The 13,831-nt window shown below is 44.1% G+C and overlaps 1 protein-coding gene across 7 annotated transcripts in view; it reads right to left on the bottom strand.

Moving 5' to 3' along the window:
- PDE1C (phosphodiesterase 1C) overlaps nucleotides 1–13,831 on the bottom strand; it is a 517,220-nt gene that overhangs the window by 394,199 nt on the left and 109,190 nt on the right. For all 7 annotated transcript variants that reach the window (XM_043872059.1, XM_043872060.1, XM_043872068.1 and 4 more), the window contains exon 3: nucleotides 9,621–9,792. In XM_043872059.1, coding sequence (XP_043727994.1) covers nucleotides 9,621–9,792 — 172 coding nt within the window. The remainder of the gene's footprint in view (nucleotides 1–9,620; nucleotides 9,793–13,831) is intronic.

Below are 13,831 nucleotides of genomic sequence, written 5' to 3'. Positions count from 1 at the left end.
AGACAGCTGTTCATTTTCCTATTTTTACAAATTCTATGAAGGTTTAAAAATTGTCAAAAATCATTTTTGAAAAACAATATATTTAATAGGTACCTACCAGTTGGCTTAGAGCTAGACACAAAAGCCCAGTCCAGTGCTACCCATGGAAATTAATGACAAAGGAAACTCAACCCTGACATGGCCAGACATGGTCAAAGACAATAATTAGCAGAACAGTGAAGAAACACAAAATTTAATAAATGTAATTCAGCCCCCTCCATATATCCCTTTTCTAATTCTCAATCTGGATCATTTTCAAACAATGAAACTGATGGACAGATCAAGGTTTTGGATCCGTAATCCAAGTTTGCTACTTGATTCATATCTTCCTGTTTCTGACTTTGCAGAGTGTGCACAAGTTACACTCTCGGACAGTTTTCACTGTGCCTGCCTCCAAACACTTGACCCCATCACCTGAGCTTTCATGTCTGCAGCTCTTGTTCAAATAACCATCCTTCCCCAACCAAGCTGGCCTCTGGAGTCTAGAGGTAATTCATCTTAGCAAATTCACCTCTAGCTGTACTTAACAGTAATCAATAAATGGGAACAGCTAGACTATAGTTTTGGGGGTGTCTAATCAATAACCATTAGCCACTACTGCATTTAGAAGTAATAGAAAAAACTAGTCCCTGTTCATATCCAGGAGGGAAAACATATTTTCAGAAGTTTCTTCCCCAGGTTTTCCATGCCCTTCCTCCATAGGTGTTTAAACCCCTACTGTTTTCCAGCTCCATTATTCCACCTCTGCTGCATGCCAGGAAATGTTAGTTTTGATGTGCTGTGTAAAGAGGACCAAGGCATGAAAATATAAATCCTAACACTGTAATTTAATCAGAAAAAAATATGCTGTTTTCTTTCTGCTTCCCCAAAGATCTCTAAAGCCTCCAAAGATCTCTGCCTGGGATAAAACTGAACCTTCTTCTGATGGTAAAAAATGCCCTGCCATATTTGGCCTCAGCTTTACCTTTCCAATACCTCACCCTTTCACATGCCTTAGACACAAATCCCACAGTTTCATCAACACATGTCGTGTCTTCCTGTCTCCCGACCCTGGCTCACACCATTCCTTTCGCTTCCAATTTATGTCCATCATGATCCAGGCTGGCCTGTTTCATGGTTACACCAAGTGCCATTCAACACAGCCACTGATTGCTGTGAGGTCCAGGGGGTGGGGCTATGTACTGGTTCAGTTCACCTCGTGTGGTTCTAGCATCAGGCATGGGATATGACTGCAGAACATCCACTGAACACCTGAATGGGAAGACAGCATCAGTTATGAGAAAGATTCAACGAGAAGGAAACCTTCCTTTCCTGCTAGCAAGGGCAGAAATCCTGCCCTAAGGCTGAAAATGGGAAAAAAAGTTTCTACGGAATAAAACACAAGGTCACATTTTGTGTGACCTTGTGACCTTGTGTGACCTTCACATATTGTGAAGTTCATAATGTAAGCCAAGGTCCCCCACTGCCAAAGACAGGGACCAGTCACCAATCAAGGGATATCCAGATGTGCATTACTTCAGGGCACAGTTTCAAAGGGTTTTGCTTTGTTTCTATTTAGGGAACCTTAATTTTACCACAGAAAAATTAGGTAAAATCATTCATCACTGAAAGTTTGTAAGGCATAACATATGGGGCTTTTCAGGTAGTTCCCAGGGTAGGGGCCCATATCAGTTAGGTCAATCTGTCTCTTTACCTCATCCGCCATCAAGACCTAGTCCAAGGCCTGGTCCCAGGGAGGAGGGGGTTATAACATAAGAGATGCAGGGAGCCAGAGGCCCAGTTTTTCACACTTGGGGATTATAGGGAGAAGGGATACCAAGGCAGACAAGGCAGGGGTGAGACTTCATCTTCTCTTTCTAGAGGGACATCCACCCATTAAGCAGAAGGTCCATATTTGTGGCCAGTAGAGTCAGGTAGAGGAAGACCAGGTTTTAGTTTCCCAAATTGTCTCTTGGGTTCTGTGTGGTTTGGACAGGCCCCAGAGGTCCCCACAAGCTCCTGAGGCCGAACCTCAGAAGTTACCTGAAATCATGACTGGGAAGTTAGCTCATGAGGTTGACATGGGGCCCAAGTAGCCAAGGACTAAACGCCAGACCATCTGACCCAGAAGCACCTGAGAATCATGACCAGACCCCAGTTGGATACAAAGCACTGCCAGAGAGAGACGGAAGGCCTTCCTTCATTTAGAGAGAACTTCAGGGACTCCTTGTACACTTCAGGTCTCTGTGTGACCTATGACAGACGTTCCTGTTGCTCATGAGGAAGCACGGGAGGCTGACCCAGACTGCACACTGGCAGAGCGATGGAGACACAGGCTCCAGGAGGATCCCAGCCCCTCCCCCACCAAACAGTTCTAAAGACACCTCTCCCCACCACTCCTCTCAGTGGGATTATCCTCAGATGATTGACTTACACTTTGCTAAATGTGCTGCCAAAGGTTATTCTGATTTAGGCATATACTGAGGGGTTGAGAACACCCAGATGAGCACCATTTGTGTTGATGAAAACCTGGCTTCCCCAGCAGCCTGATGAGAAAGTGTCTGGCTTGAAAAAGGATGTGCTCTCAAGTGGAAGTTAGCCCTGGAGACTGGTCCACTGGCTGGCAAACCATCTATACAATGTCCAACATTCTTCAGCATCTCCCTGCACAAATGAAACAATTATATTTGGGGTATAATTTTAAATGCTCCCTTCTTGGGCTGTAGTTTCTTTAGTTAATCTCAATGTTTTAATAACGTTTCTAATGAGCAATAAAAGTACAAAACACTAGAAAAAAATTGTTGCCTGCCCCACGTTCATCTCACTACTTAAGCCCATGGGGAAGATGCAGCATCAAATATAAAATATAAAATCAAGTAGAGAAACTGGCTCAGGATTTCTAGGCCAGTAACCTGGAAGCTGTGCCCACAACACAGAGCGAGCAGTGGTGGGCTAGTTGAGGATCACAGCATAGTGGGAGACTGCCTCAGCCGGGGCCCTAGAAGAAGCAAGTACCAAGGAAGGATTAGATATGCAAAGAATTTATCAGGGGGAAACATCTGAAAGAGAAAATGGGCAAGGAGCCAGGGAGGTAGGGAAAGGTGAGATGCAGATCTGACTCCCAGTGAAGTAGAGAAGGGGGAAGGCTGGGTGGCAGCCTCTTAGATCACAGTGCAATTCTAAAGAAAGTTCACGGAGGTCATTGAGGAGCTCTCAAGCAGATGTCCTTGTCAGAGGAGACCCATGTCTCCCAGGAATGGTCACCCTGAGGACCCCTGGCACTCTCAGTCATTGGCTGAAAGTGCCCTTAAGAAATACAGACAGAGCCATCACAGGGACAAATACCCTCATGCAGAAGCCAGGGCCATTGGTGAAGCACGTTCCCTGTGGTCAGAGATAGGAAAGGTGCATTCGTAAGGCCACCACAGAGACAAACTCCTTCTTTCCCAAAATACCAATGGAAGGACTAGGGAGAATGCAGATGGAAGTGTCTACATAATATATGCTTTGTCAATTTCCAACACTGAAAAAATTGTGTATAAAAACTTGCTTATAAAGAAAAGCCTAAATATCAATATTTCCCTTGTGGGAAGGCAAAGTTGCAACAGAAACTCTACTGAGTTTTAAAAAAAAATCAGAATTCATTCTTTCATTTTTCCCCTTTACAGACTGAGCAAGAGTCTACTGCTTAGGATTAGTGAAGACTAGAGAAGAAAAATGCCAACTCCCAGGAGGGAGCACAAGTCACAGAAGTTGGGGTCCCAGAAGTTCCCAGTGGGTGACCAACATATGGTGATAGAGAAAGACATGTGAGCAGACTTCCTATGAGCTAATTGGGAATTTTAACCCATGACTCATCCCAGGGTGGGGTCCAAAGCTACAGGGGACGCTACCCCATGCCACACTGTATCACCAACCAGATTGCACATTTCCTGAAAGTAATCAAGTCAGAAACTGGCTTCTTGGCCACAGGCCCTGGTGGAAAAATGACTGCCAAAAGCCAGAATGAGGATGAGTTCAAAAAAATGTAATTCTGCAATGAAAGCGTAATCCATTAAATGGGATCTGACAAGGCCTTAATCTCATCTGTGGCCAAGGGTGCTGGCTCAATGTAATTCTGCTCTCTGGAACATATTCTCAATAAGCTATGTATAGAATCAGCAACACTTTTGCCGGAACCCAAATAAGTCCATTCAATGTGGGAAGAGAAGCTCATTAAGCCCCCAGTGATTCTCCAGGGAGTGAACGTGCTCTTCTTCCAAATGCAAAATTCCCCAAACCCAGCAACTCTGCCTATGTTGAGTCACATAATTCAAGGTAAGCACTAATAACTGAGATGGCCAATGCACTGTTGGCTTCAGAATTTCCACTACTGCCCACAAAGGCAAGACCAGTGGCTAGTCTTGCTCACAAAGTACCTATTAGGCCCATATTCCCAGCCTGGGGCTCACTGCACAGTCCAGTCACAGAAGAAGGGGTCAAGGTGTGGAGGATCAATCCGCTGCTAAAGAGGGTTTTGAAAACTGGGAGAGAGAAGGAATTAGGGTCTGTCTTATTCATCATTCACTTAATCCTACCTATAGGGCCCAAGGCCATTATGTTGTTATTTCACTGTTTCCATTTGTAAAATAAGGCAACTGAGAATCAAAACCATAACTCAAATCACATAGTTTAGAAGACAGTATGCAAATTCATGCCTGTGGTATTCCAAAGTCCATGCCTCACTCCTCAGAGGGTGATCCTTGGACCATCACATTACTTGGGAGCTTGATAGATTCACAGGCTACAACTCAGATCTAATGAATGTGGATCTGCATTTAATAAGATTCCTCAAGGAATTTGTTGGACACAAAGTTTGTCTTAAAGGGCTCCTACCCAAGAAGAATAAGTGGATTAAAAATATAAATTTGGACTAGAAAAAGGATTTAGTGCAATAGAACAGGGTCAGTCTCATAGGATAAGCCTCACTACATATCCAAATTGCATATCCAAATTAGTAGAGCCAATCATGCCATGTTTATTTCACCAACAGTAAACCCAGAAGCAAGAAAGTCAACGTGACGTGGTGATAGTAGAACACGTTGGAGAGGGTAAGGCTTTGGAACCAGGCAGACTGGATTGAAATTTCCAGCTCTGCCTCCTGCTGGATGACTCTGGGTAAGTTAATTGATCTCTCTAAGACTCAGTTTCATGACCTGTACAACTGGAATAGCAAAACTCACCTTGTCTGTATTTGAGAAGACTAAATGAGCAGACAAATGTACGGTTCCTAGACACAGTCGATGCTCAATAAATATTGGTTTCCTTGACTTTCAGTACAATCTGGGCCGGGTCCCACCTTTGCAAATATGCACACTAGAAGCTGGGGAGAAAAAGGATGCTCAGCAGCCAGCTCTTTGCTGTTCCCTTGGGTCCTCTGGTGGTAATTCCTGAGGTTCCTGTCACTAATCAGACTGGCTGGACCAGTCTGTCTTCCTTAAGCTCCAGTTTCAGCATATTCTCTCATCTCTTTTAAGAAAACCCTGAGTAGAACAAGGTTCAAAGAATAAGGGGTGAGGAACAAGGAAGACAGACATCTGGGGTACAGTTCCCAGGAGTGTCTACTTCCCAAACAATGCAGTCTTTTTATTTAGTTATGGTTCCCGCTTTCTTCTTCTCATAAGTCTCAGTCTTAAAAGCAGACTTTTTCATGCCAGAGGGTTCATGAGCTTTCAGAGCCCACAGTGTCTGCACCTGGAGCCACAAAACCCAAGTCTGATATAATTCACACTGTGTGTATTACTCAAAGGCGTGGAGGAGCAGGAGACGGCTGCCAACCACTGCCTGCAGGTGTGTCCCCAGACGCTGCCTGGGGAGGATGCCCCCACCTACCACGTACACTCGTTACAGAGGCTGATGGAAGAGGTGCCCTTGGGACAGAGCATCTCCTGTAGAAGGAAGCAGCTGAGCGTCAGGGTCCCAATGAGGGTCCCTTGGTCTGATTCCCCCAGGAACAACTGCAGCACTGATAAACAGGCATTTCCTTGCCCAGACAGAAAAAAAAATGACCATATTTTGTGGCCCCAAATTTCCAAATGCCCTCCATGTGTGAAGAAGGAGAAAGAGAAGAGAGTAAGCAAAGTTACCCCTTACCCCGTGTTGCTCGGTGATAACACTCCTGCAGGGAAGCTATGAGGGCAGATGATGCCAACTCATGAGAACCACATGCTCCTCCACAGTAAACACACCTCTGCAGAACTGGGCAGGATGTTCACAGTCACATGCCTGGATCCCTTAACTGGGTGTGGAGTTGTGTCTAAGTGTGTCCAAAGCACACACGCACACATACACACAAGCCATGGTGATTGAGAGGCTCTGAATTTCAGAGTCAGAAAAAAGAACCCAACACCTCAATCTCAGCAAAGGAATGACTATACTTAAGTTATCTTAGGGTTGAGAGCACTGATCATGGACGCACCCCTGAAGTTTAGAAGTATAACACACCAGTCTTCCTGGATTTCCCAGATTCACTAACATTGGAGTCAGCAATTCTCACGTTTTTTCACTCCTGGAGTAAATGATGAGGTGGGGGAACAAACAGGGATATATTCCTATCAGCATTATTTACAATCCAGCTATAACTCACTCCTCTAAAATCCAAAGGTGTACAGAAAGCAAGCAGCGTTATTACAAGGGCAACCTTGATCTTGCTCAAATTTATTTCTCAATAAGCAAGCTGTTCCCACCTTTGGCTTATAATAATTTAGCTGCAACAAATCTCACAGCTGACGTGACTACCACAGTTAAGGACCACTACATTAGAGAATATTTACCCCCTAACATGGCTGTTGGAATCAACTATCTTCCTTGAAAGAAAGGATGGTTTCAGGATAACACAGAGTTGTATTAAGGAGACCAATAAATGAATAACAAATGCCAATACCTTTCTGGCTCCCACTGCTGAACAACTGACATATATACACCTGCTGTGTAAATATGCCTACCACACCAAAAGCACTGCAGAGCACTACACCAACCACACCAAAGCACTACACCAACCACACCAAAGCACTACAGAGCACTACACCAACCACACCAAAGCACTACAGAGCACTACACCAACCACACCAAAGCACTACACCAACCACACCAAAGCACTGCAGAGCACTACACCAACCACACCAAAGCACTACAGAGCACTACACCAACCACACCAAAGCACTACACCAACCACACCAAAAGCACTGCAGAGCACTACACCAACCACACCAAAGCACTACACCAACCACACCAAAGCACTACAGAGCACTACACCAACCACACCAAAGCACTACAGAGCACTACACCAACCACACCAAAGCACTACAGAGCACTACACCAACCACACCAAAGCACTACAGAGCACTACACCAACCACACCAAAAGCACTGCAGAGCACTACACCAACCACACCAAAGCACTACAGAGCACTACACCAACCACACCAAAGCACTACACCAACCACACCAAAGCACTACAGAGCACTACACCAACCACACCAAAGCACTACACCAACCACACCAAAGCACTACAGAGCACTACACCAACCACACCAAAGCACTACACCAACCACACCAAAGCACTACACCAACCACACCAAAGCACTACAGAGCACTACACCAGCCACACCAAAGCACTACAGAGCACTACACCAACCACACCAAAGCACTACAGAGCACTACACCAACCACACCAAAGCACTACACCAACCACACCAAAGCACTACAGAGCACTACACCAACCACACCAAAGCACTACAGAGCACTACACCAACCACACCAAAGCACTACAGAGCACTACACCAACCACACCAAAGCACTACAGAGCACTACACCAACCACACCAAAGCACTACACCAACCACACCAAAGCACTACAGAGCACTACACCAACCACACCAAAGCACTACACCAACCACACCAAAGCACTACAGAGCACTACACCAACCACACCAAAGCACTACACCAACCACACCAAAGCACTACAGAGCACTACACCAACCACACCAAAAGCACTGCAGAGCACTACACCAAAGCACTACAAGGAACCAGAAGTAAATCTTGATCTTAACAAACTTATAACTTAATCTCTTTCTGGAACTGAGACCTTGGCACATAATACAACTAGTGGATCAAAAGACATTCATGGCCATCAGTACAATTTCTCTATTAAAGAGACCAGAGGGGATGCAAAGAGAAGGGATGATGGTAATGGAGTTGGGTTAGCAAACAAGATGTTCTCTTCATGAGAGCAACTCTTCAGCTATTCGTTGAAGAAGACCATGAACCTGGCTTGGGGTGGAAGGCATAGCTACCAGAAGACAGTATGCGAAGGGGCTGACTCCACCAGAGATGCTTGGAGATGGGAACACACAGACCACAGGAGCCATTCACCCTCCCTTCTTCCCCCACAGTCACTTGCAGAGAAATGCAGGTTCATTCTCTCTACTTGAGTGGGTTTTATTTTATTTAAACCTCACAACGCAGTAACCAAACCCTTATGAGGAATAAGAAAAGCATTTGCCTTGCAATTCTAGTCCCGCCACTGCATCAGTCACGTTATATAAAGAAGTCCAACCCCCTATTCATCACTCCTTTTCAGAACTCATCCATAATTCAATCCACACTAAGAACCTTCGCACAATGAAATGGCTTTTACTGGGTGATTACATACATCACCTGCATGCAAAGGAGAGCACAGTTTTCAAATATATTTCCTGGACTCCAAATCTTGTCTGATTTGTCTATGAGGGAAGAAAAGGGAAGTTCATGCATTCTACTAGCCATGTGGAGGGTATGAAAGTCTTATACAATGCAAAGAAAAATGAAAGCAGTAAAATTAGGATAACAAGGGAAGGGGGGAAGGAAGGCAGGCTGGCAAAATCATTAAATCTTCATTTCTGATAGCAGTATGACTATGTATTTCAAAAGCGAGTTGGAAAGACCCACTGAGGGAAAAAATCACTTCTATACCACATCCATGCTCAGACTGATTTTTGTTTAATACAGGTGAGACAGTAAAGAGAGCCATTGTGACAAAAGTGGAATACAATATGACAAGAAAACACAAGAGGCTTGAGAGAAGAGGATGAATAAGAACAGAGTCGGCAGCCACCTGGGAAACCACACAAGAAGATCCCCACTTCATTTCAGGAGCCCGCAGCCCTCACATCGCTCACAATCAGAAACCTTCCCCCAGCAAGGGACGCTAAAGGCACCCGCCTGAATTCATTCCCACCATACGCTTTTTCTCTGCGTGCTTATCTCCATGCTTCAACCTCCTTTGAAGCAAAAGACTCATTAATCCCATTCAAATTGCCAATATCAGTAAATTCTCTGCCTCAGCATTTAAATGCCAATACCAATTAAGTACCAACAGCAACTTAACTACTGATACAGTCCTCACTACATTCAGGAAATCCAGCCACAAGTCCAGCGAGCACTAATTCCAACACTACCTCATCAGTTCTAAGTAAGTGCAAAGAAAGGAGGTAATTTTCTGGCCATGCTGACGATGCATCCAACTGGACTGAAATCACTCCACACGCAAACAAGAAGGAACAAACTGAGTTGCAATCCACCAAACCTGAAGGACGTTTTCACCAAGGCTTCCGGGCTATCGAGCGGAGGCAGTTCATCAGCAAGGATTTCCTCGGGTGGCCGGGGGTCATGGACAATCGTAGGCCGTGGCTTCTCCTTGACATTCCCTGTGAGCCCATCAATGAGAGAGTTCCAGAGACAGTTCTGCGACTTAGACCCTGAAGCACGAGGGGAAAAAAAGGGGTGCAGGTGAGTTACCAACCAACTCCCTGTCTTGCCTTGCCCAACTCAGGATCTTCAAAAGCAGAGCAGGAACACTGACATATTTTTCATGATCTCCACCAACATCAGAGGGCTTCAAAAGATTTTAGTTCAGGCAACTTATGGAGTAACCAGGATTTTTTAAATTTATATACAAAAATAGGTTCATACTCTTGAGTATCTTAACGCACAGCTAAGTATTACGAATACATATTCTATTACATTTCAGTGGGAATCAACTCTAACTCCTGACAGTTATCAGTATTCACTGATATGTTTATTCAGCAATTGGAAGTATACAAAGGACTACCATTTTAGAGAACAGTAGGATGTTCAGACATCTTCTCAGGTGTTACTACTGGTAAAGAACCGCCGGCCAACGCAGGAGACATAACAGACGCAGGTTCAGTCCCTGGGTCGGGAAGATCCTCTGGAGAAGAGGATGGCAACCCACTCCAGTATTCTTGCTTGGAGAATCCTATGGACAGAGAAGCCTACAGTCCTTGGGGTCACAAAGAGTTGAACACAACTGAAGCAACTTAGCATACATGCCTGCAGGATGTTCAGACACAAGTCTCTCCAAGAATTTATCTTGCCTAAGACCCAAGTTTCAAGACTCTATTCTGTGGAGACACCCACCCCAAAGAGAACCAGAACCCACTATAGGCAGGTTCATTCTTCTGAAAGCTCAAGACTCAAGGAAAACTACACTGAATGTTAATCAATATCCTACCCTAGAAACACTCCGAACGTATGAGATGAATATTAAAGGCAGACATGAAGTAGGTACAGTGCCACAAATTAAGGTCTGATCAGCCAGGTAGTCAAGGTCAATATCAACAACGATAAGTTATACCAATATCAGGTACCCTTGATATGATGGGATGAAAATGGCACTTTACCCCCATAGTCTTTCTCCCCACAATATAGAACCCCATGTATTAAGCATGTTTCTAGCTTCTGTAGACTGTTCTGTAAAACACCTGTGTTACACGCATACCCCAGACATGCTCTGTTCTGGAAAACCAGATCACATCCCTGAGTCATCCTGCCTTGGCCTCCTCCCTCCCTCATCTCCCCCTGCCCCAGTTCTCCAAGAAGAGTCCCCTTCCCAGGGGCATGCTTTTCATACATAAACCAACCAAACCAGAGTCCACAGCCCGACACTTCCCTTACCAAGCTTCCATGTCCTGAGCTACTAGCCACCTGCCCCGATGACCCCAGACAGGTACCAGACAGCTAGGGACAGTATCTATGCCCCAGAGCCCACTGAAATTATTCAGACTAGCCAATCCTAAGCCTGCTTACCTGGCAGAAACATTCCTTACTGCAGAAACCACATAAAGACCCTTGCCAAGAGTTCCTTCCTCCCTCTGTCTCATGCCAACCCCAGTGCTTCCAGCATGGCCTCTGTGGTATAACATGTACTCCCTCTCAGGGGATCTGTGAAGATTAACAAATTATCTTTTCAATGGCAGTCATCCTCTGGCCTGGCCATACCTGAATAATCATAAAAGCTATTAAAACAACCTAGTTATAGGGAAAACATCAAACAAATCTCAACTGAGAGACATTCAGCAAAACATCTGACCAGTATTCCTCAAAACTAGCAAGGTTATCAAAAAACAAGGAAAGTCTGAAAAACTGTAACAACCTAGAAGAACCTAAGAAGATTTGATAACTAAATGTGGTATCCTGACCAGCTCCTGAAACTCAGAAAGGATATTAGGAAAAACTAAGGAAATTTCAATCAAGCATGTACATTAGTTAATAAATGTATTATCAATTTTGACTCATTAACTGTGACAAACATACCATACTCATATAAGAGCTTAATAATAGGGGAAACTGAAAGGGGGTATATGGGAATTCTTTGTACCATCTTTGCAAATTTTCTATAAATCTAAAAATATTCTAAAATTAAAATTTATTAAAATACAAATTGATATTTAAAATAAATAATAAAAATGGTTATTAGTTTAAAAGTCTATGAGCAAGTAATTTTTTTAAGAGACTGAGGGTATGACTATTATCATTACCCAATTACCATTGGTCAGTGGTTATGCTCCTCTCAGAGGGAAGAAAACCTTTATCTTTGCTCAGATATAATGTCACGTCTCCAAGTCATGCACCCATGGAACTGTGTCCATGGAGGGGACTGGCTTTTCCTATCCCATCCATGCAGAAGAAGGATAATTTTGTAATTCATGCAAAGATTCATTATGGGGCATGAGGAGGTGTGCGTGGAGGAATGAGGAGCAGTTTCAGCTAAAGTAAAATGCATGTGATGGGTGGGGTAGAGAACAGGCCCATATGCTCACAGGAATGTCTCCCTGACCAGCCATCCATAGCCCACAACATAAGAAATCACCACAATTTACTGGGCCTGAAGGCTGCAGTTAAGATCAAAAGAACTTCACACACAGAAGGGAGCATCTCACAAGGATTCCTGAACCTTCACCAAGGGCACGCATGAATCTAAAAACAATCTTTTTTTAAACTTTTTTAAAAAAATTTATTAATTTTTGGCTGTGCTGGGTCTTCACTGCTGGGCTTTTTTCTAGTTGCAGTGAGTGCGGGGCTACCCTCTACTTGTGGTGTGCAGGCTTCTCACTGCAATGACTTCTCTTGTTGCAGAGCCCAGGCTCTAGGGCACATGGGCTCTAGGGCACATGGGCTCAGTAGCTGCAGCTCCCTGGCTCTAGAATGCAGGCTAAATAGTTGTGGCCCATGGGCTTAGCTGCTCCATGGTATCTGGGATCTTCCTGGACCTGGGATCGAACCCATGAATCCTGAATTGGTAGGCAGACTCTTAATCACTGAGCCACCAGAGAAGTCCTGAAAACAACTCTTTTAATGACCATGGTCACAGCTGGCCTCTTGGCAGGTGTCCCACAACCAAACTGCTTCTGCGTCAATCAGGAGAAAAGTAAAGCACATGAAGGGCAGAAAACAGAGCCCTCAAACTCCTGAAATGCATGACAGCCTTTCCCGAAAGCTGCTTAGAAGTCCTCAACACATATCTTGAGACGATCTGGACCTATTAATGAAGGTCTGGTCCTATGTTAACTAAGTTCTGGTTCTAGGAGGGAGATAAAAGTGGAAGCCTGTTTTCTTAAATTTGACCTAAGCGAAGCCTTACAATAAACTCCCTCCCCATGTCCCTTCCTTCTTTCATTTACTCATTCAGTATGTGTGTGCGTGCTCAGTGGCTTAGTCGTGGTTTGACTCTTTGTGACCCTATGGACTGTAGCCCGCCAGGCTCCTATGTCCTGGAATTTCCCAGGCAAGAATACTGGAGTGGGTTGCCACTTCCTCCTCCAGGGGATCGTCTCAGCCCAGAAAGCAAATCCAAATCTCCTGCATCTCCTGCATTGGCAGGCAGATTCTTTACCACTGCACCACATGGGAAGCCCATTCATTCAACAGACACATTTTGATTTTCCTCAATATGCCAGGTTCCATTCTGGGCTCTAGAAATAGAAAAATGAATGAGACTGGTTCCCTTGGGAAGAATCGGCCCATATGCAATTACAATAAATAGGCAGATTCCTAGATGTGAGATGTATAAAAACCTACTTATTACATTCTTATGTCTTTGGTTGTTTGCAGACAAATGCTTTCCTAAATTATGTTATAGGTATGCTCATCACATTAACATAAAGGTGTTCCCCATATCCAAAAAATACCACCTATAAAGTACAAGGAATTGGTATTTTAATAAATCTTCCAGTCATCTTGTGAAAGACATAACTACATGGCATAGTTTCCTCATGCTAAAATTATTAATTCTTAAGTGCATAGTTATAACACACTAAAATTTTATAACTTATTTTGGCATTTCCTCATTTTTTTAATATGCTGGGAAACTTAAATGGAAGTGGCCTGTTTCTCTTGACCTTTGAGAGTCCAGAGAACAATTACTCTCTTGGGATAGTCTTTGATTTCTTTTTTGTTTTGTTTTGGTTTTTAACTTAAAAAGGCAGAAAAGATAGT

Source organism: Cervus elaphus, chromosome 18 (genome assembly GCF_910594005.1).
Source record: "Cervus elaphus chromosome 18, mCerEla1.1, whole genome shotgun sequence".
NCBI lineage: Eukaryota > Metazoa > Chordata > Mammalia > Artiodactyla > Cervidae > Cervus > Cervus elaphus.
The sequence above is the reverse complement of the archived record's forward strand: the minus strand, read 5'-3'. Positions and strand labels throughout refer to the sequence as shown.